Genomic DNA, 17,718 nt, shown 5'->3' on the forward strand with positions numbered 1-17,718 from the left:
TTCAGTGTGGGGTCTGCGTGGGCTTCAGTCCTTCAGGTCATCTCTACCAGCTCCAACATGGTCCTCCATGGCTGCAGTGTGGATATCTCCTCCACCATGGTCGTCCATGAGCTGTCAGGGGAACAACCTGCATCACCGTGGTCCTCTCCATGGACTGTGAAGACTCCCCGCTCTGGCACCTCCTTCACTTTCTTCTCTGACCCTGTTTGTTGCAGGACTGTTTCTCACAATTTTCCTCACTCCTCACTGCTGGGCAGGGTTTTTGGCCTTTTCTTAAATATATTTTCCCAGAGGAGACACCAGCATCACTGATGTGCTGAGCTGTGTCCTGTAGTGCGTCCGCTGGAGACACCTGGAACTGTGTTTCCCCAGCACGGAGCAGCATTGACCTTGCCTCACAGATCCCTCTGGACCCCCAGCTGCCCAGCACCCTGCATGAACACCCCTTAGATCTGCCCATGGGTCACTGCGAGATGAAAGCATTACTTTATTCCACACCACACTTTGCACAAAAACCAGATTTCTCCACTTTTTACTGAGCCAGAATAAAGCAGATCTATTAAAAAGCAAAAGCAGACCAGGAGAGCAGGGAAAATCACATTTTTGCACTAGTTAAGGCAGAGAGAGAACATATAAGGCTGGTGTGGGAGGTGGGCTCTCCACCTCCACCCATTTCTGCATTGCTGTTTATAAACCAGTAACACCTCTGGTGAACAATAGTGATAAACATATTCAAACAAAAGTTATAAATCAAGACAAGAGAGTGGATACAACTCATAATATTACAAAGTACACATCCAGAGCAGAAATAAATGTGAAATAAAATAGATATAAACATGCTGTTTAGTTAAGTAGTTTCAGTCAGCAAATACCAAAGCATTTTTAGAAGGTTTGCAGAATTCTTATTCCCCTTTTGCAGCCAGCCCATGTACGAGGTCTAGAATAACTTTGTGACTGACAATAATTTAACTCAAAGAATTATCTAAATCAAGTAGTAATACTAATACTAATACTAATACTAATACTAATACTAATACTAATACTAATACTAATAATAATTTAATTCAAAGTCAAAGAATTTTAATGAAGTTTTCTTAATTTAGATGGTGAAGTTAGAACATTTGCGTCATTTATACTGGCTGGAGAGTTGCATTAGACAAGAAACTACTCATTTTTTATAATAAAATATCAATATTTTTGATGGGCTCCAGCTTTTATTACAGTTCCTATCTCTTGCAAACCTTGCACCTCACACAGGGCAGAGCCCTTAGCAGTGTCTTTTTCAGGTTGGGATTGCTGAAAATCAGAATAAGGGAATGAACAGCTGGAAAGGCGTACTGAACTACTGAAACGAGAAACATCAGAGGATTTGCCTCCTTCGTGGCATAAGCCAGTGCCAAGACCAAACATATAAAGTTAATGGTATAGAGGAAGAAGAAGGACAAAATATATTTAATGGCTTTGATATGGACATCCACACTGTGGTTCTTCATTGAGTTTGTCTGCATCCTGAGTTTGTGTCTCCAGAGAGAAAAGAGGAGGAGAAAGGCAGAAAAAATTACTGCCATGAATGAAATGGCAAATCCCAAGCCAGCAGCTAAAAATACAGGGAAAACACGTTCATCCACTCTGATACTCAGTTTCCATAAATTTCCTAGGGAGGTGAAATCGAAGTTGCCAAACTCTGCTTCCTGAGCAACGTTGTAAATAAGGATGCCGATGGCCAGGGATAAAAGCACTGAAACCAACAGCAACCATGGCACCATCCCGTCAATTTTTGCCTTCAGGTAGGTGAAGAAGGTGTGTCTGAAATTTGCAATTTTTATACAATAAAAAACACAAAGACAGGCAGAAACCCATAAGTTGGTAAAATTTAAAAAGCTTTGACTAGCTGTCAATATTCGGGGTATGGGTTGAACCTGATAGCACAAGGGATAAATTGATTGAAGAAAGGAAGACACCCATGTGACACACAAATACAAAACCCTGCAGCATCCCAGAAACAGCAAGATCTTCTCATTGGAGTTCAGGCTTTTCTTCTTGACCCAAGCCATACAAAGTACAGAAATGATGAAACCATTTATCCACATGCCAGCGAATGCCTGAAGTGTGGTGACGAGTATAGCCATGTTGTCATACGAAGTGACATTAAATTTATTTTGAGAATAACAAGCTGCCATCCTCCAAGATGGGTAGAGCCGCTGTGCCCTAAAAGGAGGTTGTTTCACCAATGCTTGGCGCAGGTTGGCAGCTGCTGTTTCCTGGGTGTCCCATGTGGGAACAGGAGCTTTATAGAGCTGGTGGCGGGGGGGATTTTGGTGCTGCTCCTATTCAGAGCAGGGCAGGTGCAGGGATGTAAATGTGCTGGGTATTCCCTTACCTGGTATCAGTGTCAGTCTTCAATATTTGAATCTTAATTCAGAAGAGCTCCGTTGGGTGACATAAACAAAGTAGATGTTTTTCTGCAGTGAACAATGTTGCGATTGAGTGACAGTCCCATGTTTGGTCGCTGTCAGGATTCAGGATCCGGGTTCTTTTGTCCCGTTGTCACCTACAGTGCTCTCACAGAGGTGTTCGCTCAGCAAAGGACAGTCAGGGGAGCCACTGTCCTGTTTCACTGCAGGGCCAGAGGAAGCAGAAACTAAATTCACAGATCACCCATCAGTCGACACTTCCCAGCCTGCCTGTCAGAAGAGCAGCAGAATGAAGGGTTGCAGAGAAATTGCCGAATCAGCCTCCTGAAAACAACTTGCAGGGGTAGAAAATCCACTAATGGTCAACTGGTACAAGCCACCCTTGACTCCTGGACTCAAGGGCATAGATCAAATAAAAGCTCCCTACTGAATATCTCCTTGTGGCTGTGGTACACCACCCTGAAATTCAGAGCCTTCAGTGGGGTAGTTGGTGGCTCCTTAGCACGTTTTGTACCCCACTGTGCCTGTCCCCATGTACACACCTCAGGTGGTACCAAGGTGCTGACACTCACACCCAGCCCTGCCCTGGGGCAGGGTGACTTCACCTCACCGCAGCTGATGGGGCAGGAGGGGTGGGACTCTCAGTCGATGGACAGGGTCCTCAACAAAGGAGGTGCCCAGGGAAGCTGAGAAGCTTCTGGACCATGTTGTGATGCCCACGGCCAGATCTGACCAGGCTATAAAATGGAGTCCCTGCTGAAAACCCCTTTTGAGTGGTCTTCTTGGAGCAGTGGGTCTGTGAACTGGAGCCCTCTCCTTAGGCTGGGACGCCGTCTAAGGAGTCTTCCTGAACCTGAGTACCCTCACTTCCTCCTGTGGTGAGTGGTTATTTACTGGATATATCCTTGAATGAGTCCTTGCCTAACCCAGGCAAGTGCGTGCCCTCACCTAACCCAGGCGAGTGATTATTTCTGCTGGGTTCTCTGGATTGGTACCTCTGGGTTTTTTTGGATCCTCATTATTATTATGTTGTTGTACCCCAATAATGTCAACTGATATCTGAACCTGTATTTTATGTTGTCAGAACACTAAATAATTGTATAAACCCCGTTTCTAGTCAGTTTATTTGCTACATTTTTCCGGCTAGAATAAAGTCTGTTCTGGAACTTGTTGTCCACCTAAAACTGACTTTGGGTTGCCTCTGTGTCACTCCTGTTTCCTACCTCCACAGACAGATTAGGACAGTCCTTGCCCTGAAGGATGAGGGTGCAGCGTGATGCTGGGTGGGTGAGCAAAACAGAGGCAAAGGCAGCACTGGGGGTGTGAAGATGGAAGGAGGTGCAGGAAGTTTGTAGGAGCAAGAGAGCTGCAGGAATGGGCAAAGCCCCTTCATGTGACTGCCAGGAGGAGAAACTTCTCGAGCAGTTGGAGGTAAGGCTCAGCCCTGCTCTTCCCTGCTCACCAAGGGCCTTTCTCCTGCCCTGCTTCACCCTGGACCAAGTGAGTTGTGTTCAGAGGGAAAGACCTGGGTGGGATTCCCATGCCAAACACTGAGCACATGGCTTCGCAGGCATGTGAGCGGGACCAGACCAGGACCCATTGCTGTACTCCTGCTCTGAGTGACGAAGTCTTCAACATCTCCTGAGGAAACCCAAATGAACACATTTTGCTGGAACCTGGTGGATGACATTCTGTTGATTAAAACACAACACTATTTTAAAATTAAAGATGATGCTTTACCCATAGAATCAGATGAAAGCATGTATTTGTTTGTATCTAACAAGATGTTTCCAGGCATCCAAAAAACCCCCAAGCAAATAATCTCTTAAAGTGATTGATCCAGGTTGCAGACCATAAGCCTCTTCTCTTGAAGAGGTTGTTACTTCCATACTGAGCAGCTTTCATGGTCCTATGTCAGAATGGGGCCAGGGTGGTTTGTAAAGCAGAAGAAATGAACAAGACTATGTCTGAAGAAGTCACAGAAATTTTAAATAGTTCTACAACTCCTGACCGCTACAGGGGTTAATATACAAAGAATAGTTATAAAATGGGGAAGCAGATTGGTTATTGAGTTGGTTTATGGCTATATCTAATAAGATTAAAATCTGCTCTTCCTTTTAAAGTTCAACTGTTTTGATGGCTTATGCTTATCAGTACTTCTGAAGGCTTTTCACCCACAGGACAGTATATCTACACTGGCACGTCACCAGTTGATCTTCCGAAATGGATTCCTGGATGACCTGTTGTTTCACAGCACCATTTACCTTCTCCTCTGCCTTTATAGTATTCCCACCTGCTTCTCCATTTTCTGGCTTGACATCAGGGTGAGATTTCACTTTGTTTGTCTGTGATTTTGAAACTGTACTCTCTGTGTTTCAGATCCAAAACTCTGATGAAGACAGAGGTAAGGATGCAATATTTTTATGTTAGTGGAAGCCTACCAATCATCAAATGGGGAGTCCTATCAACTCATGTCATTTCGTCACTAACTCAGGTGTATTATTTCTTTTTCTAGTTAATGATGTTGATGGAGGACAGCTTAGAAAGAACATTCCAGAAATAAACTCAGGTAAGATAGGATAGTAAATAAGCAGAGTGTTGAATTATTACAGAGTCGTGAGCTAGCTTTTGGGGACCACAAGTCTGGCAGATGTGATGGCACCAGAGGGCACTGAAAGCTCCCTTCTATGTGAAAAAATCCTAAATACATCATGGATACTGCAGGGCAATTAAAAATGTGTGGGTGAACCTCAGCTACTTCTGGAGAGAAGGGAGAAGACCTCTGCTTTGAGTCTGGTAGCAGTAAGAGAAGATGGAAAAGCAGGAACAGGGTATACGGCAGAGGACAGAAAGGTCCATAAAATGTTGGTGTTTCAAAGGGAAGATGGAAAGGCCAGGAAATTTCCAAAAGGATAATTTTATAGGAAACCCAAGGTCTTAATCTTCAATTTGAAAACACACTCAGCTGTTCCCAGGGAAGGCTTAGCAAACCCTGGACTGAACTTGCATCCCTCCCCACCACACTCTTCTGCAACACAGCTCTGGGAGAAACTTTGGCAGTGGCTCTAACTCAACTGCTGCTTTGTTGATGTGCATTTATCTAAAGTGAGTTGGTTGGTTTCACATGGCTGATGACCAAGATATGAAGCTTAAACACCTTCACCCTTGCCCCAGAATTTCAGAGTACTAGTTTGAGAGAGTTTTCATTTACTGACATTGCCTATTATCTGCTTTATGGTCTGGTGTGAGTTTCCTCTGGTTTTGATGACAGAACAGAAAATCCTCCCTCCTCTCCTCTCCTCTCCTCTCCTCTCCTCTCCTCTCCTCTCCTCTCCTCTCCTCTCCTCTCCTCTCCTCTCCTCTCCTCTCCTCTCCTCTCCTCTCCTCTCCTCTCCTCTCCTCTCCTCTCCTCTCCTCTCCTCTCCTCTCCTCTCCTCTCCTCTCCTCTCCTCTCCTCTCCTCTCCTCTCCTCTCCTCTCCTCTCCTCTCCTCTCCTCTCCTCTCCTCTCCTCTCCTCTCCTCTCCTCTCCTCTCCTCTCCTCTCCTCTCCTCTCCTCTCCTCTCCTCTCCTCTCCTCTCCTCTCCTCTCCTCTCCTCTCCTCTCCTCTCCTCTCCTCTCCTCTCCTCTCCTCTCCTCTCCTCTCCTCTCTCCTCCCCTCCCCTCCCCTCCCCTCCCCTCCCATCCCCTCCCCTCCCCTCCCCTCCCCTCCCCTCCCCTCCCCTCCCCTCCCCTCCCCTCTTCTTTCTCTCATTTGTATGTGAGGAGAATATAGACTATTTCTATAACAAAAGGTCTGAAGATGAGCTATCTGTGTTGGGATTGTGCTTATACTAGGGTATTAAATGAAAACATTACACTAACAGGACCATACAGTGGCTGGGGTTTGGGCTTGGCTCTCTGTGGGGAATCTATCACCTCAAAAAATAAGGGTATACAATTAATCTCACATGCTGTGTTTTTAAAACATGGAATATGTGAATCAGTTGCTTAAAACACAGGTGTTTGTTGGCAGTTCAAATCCATCACCTCCAGCACAACTTTAGAAGGGGAAGGAGTCTCCCAGACTTTATATCTACCAGGCAATGTGGATATTTTGGATGCCCTTGTGCATCTCAAGTGGCACCAGACACGCGTGTTTAGTCACCTGGATGGAGACACAGCTGTAATGGGATCTGAGGCACATATCACATAAATTTAATTGCTTTAATCTGAGCTTAATTCAGGCTGAACCTCTTCCCTCTCCAGAATCTTTGTCTCTCTCCTTTGATCACATGGGGAATCCCAGATGATTAGCCTAAGTTAGCTAACTAGTTAGGCCACTAGATGCTGGACAAACCTATTCTGCCTATAGATCAACTGCAATGTTCCAAAGTCCACAGTTGTTCCAGGATACAAACCTAGGAAAAAGACTGAAATCTCTCTGGGCAGGTGTTATGAAATTGTTATGGAAATTTTAATTTCTATGGAAATCTGAGCAGTTGCTGTTTAAAGAGAGATGGATTGGTTGGTGAGGCTGCCTGATAGATTGTGTGGTCTTTGAAAAAACACACATTGTCGTTCTTGAAATGTTACTTTACTCTAAATGGGTTTTTGTCTCATTTGAGAAACAAGAAGGAAGTTTTTTGAAGGTGATATTATCTTACTGGTATGTGCTGCAGATCTAAACCAACATCAGCATAGATTTGGCTTAAAATGTTAACAAAAACATATTGATCTCATTAACAGATGGAGAAGAATGCTCTGAGAAACAACTCCTAGAGATGACAATTTCCCATCTCCTATATCCTACCTGACAGACCGGGTAATAAAACTTTTTATTATGGTAGCAATCTGTTACCTGCATTAAATAATACTCTGTTTTTCTCCATCTCTCCAGGCTGCTTTTGTTTCATTTGCTATTGAATTACGCTGCATTAATGCCCTTGTTACTGCTTGCCAGACAAAACAGCGGAATTCTGTCCTGGCAGATGTTGTTTTTGATGTAACAGCCCCAGAGAGCAGCCGGATGCTGATGAGCAGCCAATTTAATTGGTATCTGCGTATCTGGCTGAGATCTCTAGATAATGAAGTCAGGAAATCCTGATCTCCAGAACATGCATGTTGATCTGCTGCACCCTTCATGCCTTATCTCTTCTGCACAGCCCCAGCTCACCACAGGCAGAAAGGAAATGCAGATATTTTCTAAGTAAAAAAGTTCAGAGCATTAGCCCTTCTTGTTTTCTTCTAATTTTAGGCACTACATTAAATTTTGAACAATTTAGGAGTAAAAGCTAATAGTAATTCAGTATACTAACCCCAAGCGCAAAGGTTACAATTCTTGAAATTATATAACAACGTGTAATAAAATTACCCAGCAAAACCTGAGCAATGCCCTTGATGTACAAAAACCTGCTTGTTTGTTTCGGCACTATCAGTTTATCTAGAAAAAAGATATCTCTTGCTATGGCCTCTGCCAAGATTACTCCAGTCAAGGAGCTCTGCCAACAGCCTCCTGGCCTGTCACAGAATCACAGAATCACAGAATGTTAGGGGTTAGAAGGCACCTCAAAAGATCATCCAGTCCAATCCCCCTGCCGGAGCAGGAACACCCACATGAGGTTACCAGGCATCCAGGTGGGTTTTGAATGTCTCCAGAGTAGGAGACTCCACAGCCTCCCTGGGCAGCCTGGGCCAGTGTCTGTCACCCTCACTGAGAAGAACTTTCTTCTCAAATTTAAGTGGAAACTTTTGTGTTCCAGTTTGAACCCATTACCTCTTGTCCTGTCATTGGTTGTCACCAAGAAGAGCCTGGCTGCATCCTCATGACACTCAGCCCTCATATATTTGTAAACATTAATGAGGTCACCCCTCAGTCTCCTCTTCTCCAGGCTAAAGAGGCCCAGCTCCCTCAGCCTTTCCTCACACAGGAGATGTTCCATTCCCTTCATCATCTTCATGGCTCTGCACTGGACTCTCTCCAGCAGTTCCTTGTCCTTCCTGAACTGAGGGGCCCAGAACTGGACACTATTCCAGGTGTGGTCTCACAAGGGTGGAGTAGAGGGGAAGGAGAACCTCTCCTGATCTACTGACCACCCCGCTTCTAATATACCCCAGGATGCCATTGACCTTCTTGGCCACAAGGGCCCAGTGCTGGCTCATGGTCATCCTGCTGTCCACCAGGACCCCCAGGTCCCTCTCCCCTACACTGCTCTCTAATAGGTCATTTCCCAACTGGCCTATGATCCAAGTAGATACTTTTTAAACACGTTTAGATTTTTAATGCCTGCTTGTTCATACTTTCTGTCAAGAATTATAGATATTAATAATATTATAAAATGAGAACAACTGCTATTGTTTTCTGCTGTGGGTTTCAGATCTGAATGCTGAAGGTGTTACCCTTCCTACAGGCATTTGACATGTTAAGGCTGAAGTCATGTGTTGGTCTCAAACCCTACGAAAGGGAGTGGACTTGCCTGAAATTTGAGAAGCTAGATGGGTAATTTTATACTACCAATCTGGTTTGTACCACCTTTTTTGATACAACTGTTTTTCCAGCTGAAGAGATTCATTTTCATTCTTGCTTATACAAAGGAAATAAGTATTATACCTGAGGCACATTTCTGTCCCAGAACTTATTTGTGATAAACCCAGTGCAACAAACTAACCAAAGATATTATCTGCATTTGATGTTCTCTTAAAATAATGTTTTCTTATACTATTTCCTCTCCTGTGAGGACAGGCTAAGAGTGTTTGGGGTGTTCAGCCTGGAGAAGGGAAGGCTCCAGGGAGGCCTTGTTGCGGCCTTTTCATACTTAAAAGGGGCCTGTAAGAAAGATGGGGACAGACTTTTTAGCAAGGCCTGCTGCAACAGGTCAAAGGGTGATGGTTTTAAATGAAAGGAGGGGAGATTCAGGACAGACATGAGGAAGAATTTTTTTTACACTGAAAGTGATGAAACACAAGCCCAGATTACCCAGAAAGGTGGTGGATGCCCCATCCCTGGAGACATCCCAGGCCAGGCTGGATGGGGCTCTAAGCGACCTGAACTGGGTGAAGATGTCCCTGCTCATGGCAGGGGTTGGACTGGATGAGCTTTGAAGGTTCATTCCAACCCAAACTATTCTGTCATTCTATGATTTTGATTTCCATCCTAGCTACTGAAGTGAACCCCTTTCTTGGCACTCTTTCATGGAAAATGAGCAAATAGCTTCCCCCTTGTGTTGGTTAAGGGCAGGGTATATCACTAGTGTGTTGGCATTAGCATGTAGCTTCCTCCTGGCTTTCAGATGCTTAGCTGGATTTCCCTGACCAATTGTTGAATTCAACAACCTCTATTGCTGTGCGGGTTACCACAGGTTGCCTTGGCAGGAGGTGACTCTTGCAGGCCACAGACCATTTCACCAAAAATAGACGTCTAAAATAGTCCTGGTGACTCACATCCCAATGCCTGCTGCTGTCCAGGGACTGTAAAAATTGCAGGTGCCAACACTCTGTGTGTCTAAAGTTAGATCAGAGGATTTTCCATCTGGGAAGGACCATCAGGAAACTGGTGACACCAGCTACGGTCTGTGTCTAGGAATCCAGTGTATTTAGTCACAGGTAAAGAATTTTGAAGAGATGTGATGTGCAAAGCTTTATTTCTGGTCTTGACTAATCACTTCTGTGTGTTTTTGTCTAGGTTTTTCATATGCCTTTGACAAAGACAGCGGCAGTTTCCTTGATGATCTCAACACCCCATATGATTATGAGTCAGTCCTGCAGTATGGACCATATTCTTTCAACATCAATAGCAACGTTCCTTACATTACAACAGAAATTCCTAAATTTAATGAGATCATTGAGCAGAAGTTGGATTTTAGCAGGATTGACTTACTGATGTTGATTCGCATGTACAACTGCAGTTAAGTCCTCCTACTCACACATGAATTCAAAAATCCTTACCCAAACATCATGATAACATGGATGGAGTCACATGAGAGGAGCAGGGACACTTTGACCTTAGGATACCCTGTAATGCTAAAAGAAACTATAATTCTTATGCAGCAGCAAGGTCCACAGTGGCCAGATCCTAATTTCTTTGTAGAATACCTAACACCTTTCATTCACAGAGACCTTTCCCTAGATTACTGATAATAATGCATGGTTCCTTCATGGATGATGGTCATCATGCTGTTGCTGATGAGAAAATCTTCAAGTACCAGTAGTTTGGAATTGGCGTCTCTGAAAGCAGAGTATTTCAAGTTCTTTTTTTCTGCCTATGTGAAGTTTTATAAGACAATTGAGGTCAGGAGAACAAATGGAGATAATTGTACTTTCCATTGTACTGGCATACTGTGTTAACATACACCTGAATATTTCCAGTAGCAGAAATACTTCTGATTTGCACCCTGAAGAGAAAAATGGGCCACAGAGCCTATCCCAGCCAGGCTTAGAGAAAATTATGGATGCCTGAAAGGGAAAACTAGCACATAATGGCCAAGCTGGTTCCTACAAGGAAGTATTCAGACAAGAAAGGGAAAAAGAGATGAGATGTTTCTTTAAGGAGAAAACATCATTTATGTGTAGTAACAGAGATGTAGATGTGAAAGTTTGTGTAGTCTTCAGTTGTATTAAGAATATATTTCCTGATGTTAAATGCTGTATGTAAACAATCTGGAATGGGTTTGACAGTGAGAGCCCTATTTGATATTAATGAACATGGTAAAATACGTTACTCTATTCCCGGCAGCTTTGAGCCTCACCTTCTTGAACCAGTGCTCCTTTGAATACATCAATATTTGTGGAATGGTGGAAAGTGACAAGATGGTGCTAATTGGGACCACACATTGGGCGAACCAGGAGATGAAGGCCACACTTTGGTGGGAAGCTGTGTGGGTAGCAGGTGCAGATGGTCATTAGATTTTGCCATGCTTTTACAAGATGTGAGAATGAAGACAAGCGAGGATAAATAAGTCATTAGAAATACCCTTCTAAACACGATTCTTGAATTTTCAAATATAAAGGCTTATAATTTTAATTTCAAATGCTTAACCCTGCTATAAATCTTCTCCCTACATTGTAATATCTCATGAAGAAATGACAGTTTGAGGCTTAGCTGCTGTAAATTGGTGGTAGCTCCATTAAAATGAAGTGAGCTCCACCAGATTTTCACAACTGACTTTAGTGAAACTCCATAGAATTTAGTCAGATGAAACTCACCTCTGTTTATGCCTATTTTACAGGATTTTGAGCAATTTTCTAATTTTTGTTTAAAACTGAAAAACACTTAGCCTTTGTACAAGAGTTCCCTTAAGGAATCCTCACAGAAGGACATGCATAAGCAAATATCACAATATATGAACCTTGTTTTTAGACAAATTCTGACATTGAAACCAATCCAGGATCATCAAAATAGGAAGTTGAGCCTTAGCAATGTGTCACAGAGCTGGAGGAAACCACCCTCAGAAGACTTCTTTGAGGGAGGAGTTGCTGTGAGATGCAGAGCCATATCAGAAGGGTGTAGCTGCTGGTAACTCAGATTTATTTCAGCCACACCACATAGGGAGGCTGAGGGATTATCTGAGAAGCAAACCCGCAGTGATTTCCCTTCTTCCAAGGAGAGTGTTGAATGGGGTCCTTTTGATCGAGGCTTTGGCTCCAGCTGCACTGATTTAAAGGTATAGAGAACAAATGCGACTGTATTGAGTTCTGGAGTATTTTGCTGCTGCCAGGACACAAGAGTTGAGTACGATCTGTTCTTTTCAGAGGCAGTGGGGAAAAAATTCAACACTGCAGAGGAGTGTCACATAGGCATTCCAAAAATCCCCAAGAAAAATGATTCTTTTGAAAGTCACCGGCATGAGCCCAGCTCGTCTGTGTGTGAGTGGTCACAATTAGGCACATCTGCTTCCCAAAACACAAGTGGTGATCAGTCACAAGTGTCTCATGATGCAGGAGAGGAAAAAAAAGTACAGAATAGAAAAGAAAGCCATTTCTGTGGAACCTACTCCCAGGGAGGAGAGAGCAAGAGACGACTTTTGGCAATAACTGATCGTGTTTGCTGCCTAATGCTGTGTTTGGTTACAGTTTGGAGATCCTGTGGTTATACCAAATTTGCAGTTGGTGAGGAAAGTGGGCTCGTAGCAGGCAGGGTGAGGGGATGCTCCTGTTCTCATCACATCTGGGGTTTGAGAGGGCAGATGTGTGCCCGATGAAAGGCACAGTGCAAAAACCAGCACTTGGAAGACTGAGCAGGGAGCAAAACGAACAGAAGGGTGTTTTGGTCCCATCAATGGTGACTTCTTGTTTCTGGAGGAACGAGTCTTTGGCTGTTGTTTGATGGGCTGTTTGTTTGCGGTTTGCTGATGCTTTGAGGGCTCTGGATGTGTGACAAAGCATGTGGCTGGGGAGCTGACAGTGGCTTCCTGCCTCTCGTGTCTAGTGATACACAATTAACTGCTGAGCTCCAAGGAGGGGGAAGAAAAATATTTAAAAATTAAGTAGTCAGCCTTCAGAAGTTTCCTGAGAGTGAATGGGTCAGCGGTTATTGGAAAACAAGAAGCTTTATTGGGTGTTTGTAGGGGAACTTACTGCAGAAGGCCAGCAATGCAGCAATGCTGGTGGGAGAACATCCAGGCAGAGTCATGTAGCTGGTGACAGCAGCGGAGCTCAGGGTAGCATCAGGTGACAATTCAGAGTCGTTCTCTGCTATTTGTGTCAGTCGGCTCCCGGACAGACAGACAGGAAAGCGCAAACCCGTAGATGCAGTCACAGGGTGTTTGGAAAACCCCAAGGTGACATTGCTTGGGTGCAGAGTGGCTGGAGAGCAGTCAGGCAGAAAGGGACCTGGGGGGACTAATTGACAGGAAGCTCAACATGAGCCATCAGTGTGCCCAGGTGGCCAAGAAGGCCAATGGTATCCTGTCCTGTATCAAAACTAGCGTGGTCAGCAGGACAAGGACAGTGATCCTTCCCCTGTACTCTGCATTGGGGAGGCCACACCTGGAGTATTGCGTTCAGTTCTGGGCCCCTCAGTTCAGGAAAGACATTGAAGTGCTGGAGCGGGTCCAGAGAAGAGCAACACGACTGGTGAAGGGACTTGAACATAAGACCTATGGGGAGAGGCTGAGGGAGCTGGGCTTGTTTAGTCTGGAGAAGAGGAGGTTTAGAGGTGACCTCATCACTCTCTCAAGAAGGACAGGGAACTGCTGGAGAGGGTCCAGCGTAGGGCAACGAAGATGATTAAGGGAGTGGAGCACCTCCCTTATGAAGAAAGGCTGAGGGAGCTGGGTCTCTTTAGTTTGGAGAAGAGGAGACTAAAGGGGGACCTCATTAATGTTTATAAATATATAAAGGGTGAGTGCCATGAGGATGGAGCCAGGCTCTTCTCGGTGGCAAAAAATGATAGGACAAGGGGTAATGGGATCAAGCTGGAACACAAGAGGTTCCGCTTAAATTTGAGAAGAAACTTCTTCTCAGTGAGGGTGACAGACACTGGAACAGGCTGCCCAGGGAGGTTGTGGAGTCTCCTTCTCTGGAGACATTCAGAACCCGTCTGGACATGTTCCTGTGCGACCTCACCTAGGCGTTCCTGCTCCAGCAGGGGGATTGGACTAGATGATCTTTTGAGGTCCCTTCCAATCCCAAACATACTGTGAACTACCTGAAGGGAAGTTCTAGCCAGGTGGGGATTGGTCTCTTCTCCCAGGCAGTCAGCAACAGGACAAGGGGGCATGGGCTTCAACTCTGCCAGGGGAAATTTAGGCTGGATATTAGAAAGAAATTCTTTACAGAGAGAGTGGTCAGGCATTGGAATGGCTGCCCAGGGAGGTGGTGGATTCGCCGTTCCTGGAGGTTTTTAAACTGAGCTTGGACATGGCACTTAGTGCCATGATCTAGTAAACGGACTAGAGTTGGACCAAGGGTTGGACTCGATGATCTCTGAGGTCTTTTCCAACCCAGTCAATTCTGTGATTCTGTGTGATTCTGTGCTTGATGTTGCTGTCAGGAGAGACTCTTCCTACAAAGAGGGGATGTGTTGATACTGTACGATGGAGCTGGTGCACTTGCTCTGTCACCTTCAAGGAGCTGATTTAAAATTGGAATATACAGAATGAGGCTGATGCAGATGATGTGCAAGTGGCCTTTGTCACTAGGAAAGCTGAAGAGTCAGAGGAATATCACTCCAGCCTACAGATGGAATTGCAAACCAGCTACAAAAGAAAGGAAATAGTTATGTCAAACACGTTAGCATGAGATGGCATGAGCTGATGCAAAGTAATTGGGCTGGAAATTAATAAATTCTTTACCCACAGCAGAGGTAAAGCAAAAATGTCTTCAGCTACTTTTATAGGGAAGTCTGATGTATTGATAAATGGTTTACAGGGCATGGTTTGTAGGCAAAACAGAAGACCGAAAGCCTTGATGTAGCAGGACCCTTCCAATACTTTCCTATTTTGTCTTAAAAAAAAATGCCTGCCCAAGTTCATCCACTTACATTTGCACACAGGATTGCCATGTCTGTTTGTATTTCATTTCTAAAGAGTGGAACCAAACGTGTACATTATTTAATCAACTAAACACTAGTTTGCAAGCCATATTTCAATGATTTGTAATGTAGGAAGAATTCTTCTCTATTGAATTTTTTTTTCTACTTTGAAAATAACTTTCTAAGGCAGGCAAGTGGAAACTGCACTAGAGCTTATTTAGCACTTTATTGAATGCATTAAAAACTTTTTTAACACCACTGTGTTTTGTGCTTCCCAGACACATTTCATGTTAGGTGTCCAAAAATGGACTTTCTAGACTATCCACTGGGTCATTTGAGACCAACCGATTCCTCTGGGGAGCAGCTGATCCCATTCTATTAGAGTTGTGATGAGCTGCTCTTCTGTTATGGTGATCTTCCCCGGCTGCAAAGTGATCCATCTCTGGTGATGAATGGTGGGTGAGATGAATTCTATCACCCTTCTGAAGTGAGTTTCCTTTGGACAATGTCAGTGCCTGGAAAGTGTAAACGCTGTGTAAGTAAATAATCATGAAACCAGACCTGACTCTAGTGCAGGGGTCAGGGCACTTGTCTCAGACAGCAGAGGGTTTATAAGGGTATACTGTGATAATCCAGATTAACCCCAGGCAACCAAGGGCTGGGACCACCACTGCAAACTCCCCTGGCGGAGGATTTGTCCCTTGCTCTTCATAAAAAAAAAGTTCTTGTTTTCATTCCAGCAGAGAATGAAGAAATTTTTGAAACTGCAAGAACTTTCACAAGGTGGGAAAGCTGCTTCCTATGAATGCTTAACCAGGAACGTGTCCTGCCTGACAAAAACACAAAGAACAGTCTACGCTTCTGGCATACGGAATGGCCCAGCTTTTCTGCAGGTTATGTAGGGCATTCCGCAGTGTTTCCAAGTTCTCTTGAGCAATAAGACAAGCAGCTGAGCCCTCTTTGTGCTTTTCCTGGCAACGCTTTGTACCGAGAGTAATTCACTGGGGAAATTCAGTCCTGCTGTGTAATATGGGTGCTGGTGTTCCCCAAAATATTTGCGGTTGCTAGGTGAAATTGTAGTTAAGAAATTGGAAGACTTGTTAGGAGAGTGCATTTAGTCTCCAGTTGTAGGGTGGTTTGGCTTCATTTCTAGGCATCAAATCTATTATGGTCACATTGAGTGCCAGTGTTGGGTTAATAGTTGGACTCGATGATCTTGAGGATCTTTTCCAACCAAAATTATTCTATGATTTCTAAGGTTTCAGTTTCTGCATTTGAATATTCATTTTGATACCAGGGTGCCTATAAACTCAGAGCAGTGTTACATTGCCCTCTGATGAAAGTTGGAGGTTGTCTATGTAACCACTGCAGTTCTGCTCCTTGTCTCCTACTTCTCCACAAGCCTTTCCACCCTTCCTCCTCACTTCCCAACTCAGTTTCAGACCCAAGCCCTCTCCTCTCTCACTCCTTTCTCTCTCCAGCTCAGTAATCCCAGGATCCCCTGATGGGCTTGATAAGGACACAGACTGGAGCTCCATGCATGCCCGCAGCTCTCTGCTCTTCCATTTCTCCTCCCAATGCCTTCACCAGATACTACTGCAACCTCTACAGCTATTTAGATTAATTGTTGTTGCTTTGTTTCTTGCCCCTGCAATCACTCTGAAAGTCAGCCCAACACGTACAATAGAACTGTACTATATACTCCATGCATTAATTACTCTAACTATCTTTTCTTGCAGATCTCACCCCTTTGATAATATCTGAAGTCCCAGCCAATCCTTCAAGTGCCCTCAAACTCTTCACTACAAGGGCTAACAGTCATCCACAACAGATAAAATATATTACTTCACTAAAGAGACTACATTCTGTGGTTTCTGTATTTTAAGAATTTTAAGAATTTGAACTAAGCTTTCCTGTTATTTTTAAGAAACCAAACCCATAGAGTCTCCAAAGATTGTTTTAGGCCAAGCAGCAAAGTGCTTTTCTGAGTAATATAATATTTTTTCTTCCCATGTTTCATTCTTTTTGTTTATCTTTGTTGATGGCAATGCTTACTTTTCAGCTGTTGTGTCTGCAGTCTCTGTCCAGCCTTCCCTAATGAGAAGCATCAATGTTTGACTTTTCAACAACCCTGTTCCAGGATTTCCCATTTCTCCCCATGGCCATTACCTCTTTGTCAAGCCCAGATTTTGATAAGACTCACTCCCAAGTATTCAGCTCATTAGATCACTGCTAAAAGAATAGCATGCCTCCCTCACCTGTGTTTGGACTCTATTCAATGTTACTGGGAAGTTTTCATGAAAGCAGAATGACAATTTGTTTGGATCTTGACCCTGACTGGTCACCAGGTGACCACCAAGATGTTCTATTGTTCCTCCTCCATTGACAAGACAGGGGGAGAAAACTATGACGAAAAGCTCATAAATCGAGGACAGGGAGATCACTTACCAGTTACTGTCATGGGTGAAACAGCCTCAGCTTAGGGAAATTTATTTAATTTATTGCCATTCAAACAAACTAGGATAATGAGAAATAGCAACAAGTCTAAAAATACCTTCCCCCACCCATCCCTTCCTCCCAAGCTCAACTTCACTCCCAAGTTCTCTACCTCCTTCCTCTGAGCAGTGCAGGGGCACAGAGAATGGGGTTTGTGGTCAGTTCATTACATGTTGTCTCTGCTGCTCACTCCTCCCCACTCTCTTCCCCTGCTTCAGCATGGGGTCCCTCCCAGAGGAGACAGTCCTTCACAAACTTCTCAGTGCAAGTCCTTCCCATGGGCTGCAGTTCCTCATTAGCTTCTCCTGCGTGGGTCCTCCACAAGGTCACAACTCCTGCCAGCAAACCTGCTCCAGGCTGGG

The 17,718-nt window shown here is 44.3% G+C and overlaps 1 protein-coding gene across 1 annotated transcript; it reads right to left on the minus strand.

Moving 5' to 3' along the window:
* Positions 1-884: 884 nt before the first annotated feature.
* On the minus strand, positions 885-3,585 carry LOC102096335 (taste receptor type 2 member 9). The gene has a single exon (XM_005512297.3). It carries the CDS (start codon positions 2,178-2,180, stop codon positions 1,227-1,229), a length of 954 nt encoding a protein of 317 aa, XP_005512354.1. The 5' UTR covers positions 2,181-3,585; the 3' UTR covers positions 885-1,226.
* Between the last annotated feature and the right edge of the window lie 14,133 nt (positions 3,586-17,718).

The sequence above is a fragment of the Columba livia genome, chromosome 3, assembly GCF_036013475.1.
Source record: "Columba livia isolate bColLiv1 breed racing homer chromosome 3, bColLiv1.pat.W.v2, whole genome shotgun sequence".
Taxonomy (NCBI): Eukaryota; Metazoa; Chordata; class Aves; order Columbiformes; family Columbidae; genus Columba; species Columba livia.

Excerpts from the sequence above, each read along its gene's own strand:
- LOC102096335 (XM_005512297.3), bottom strand. The coding sequence starts at position 2,180 with ATGGCAGCTTGTTATTCTCAAAATAAATTTAATGTCACTTCGTATGAC.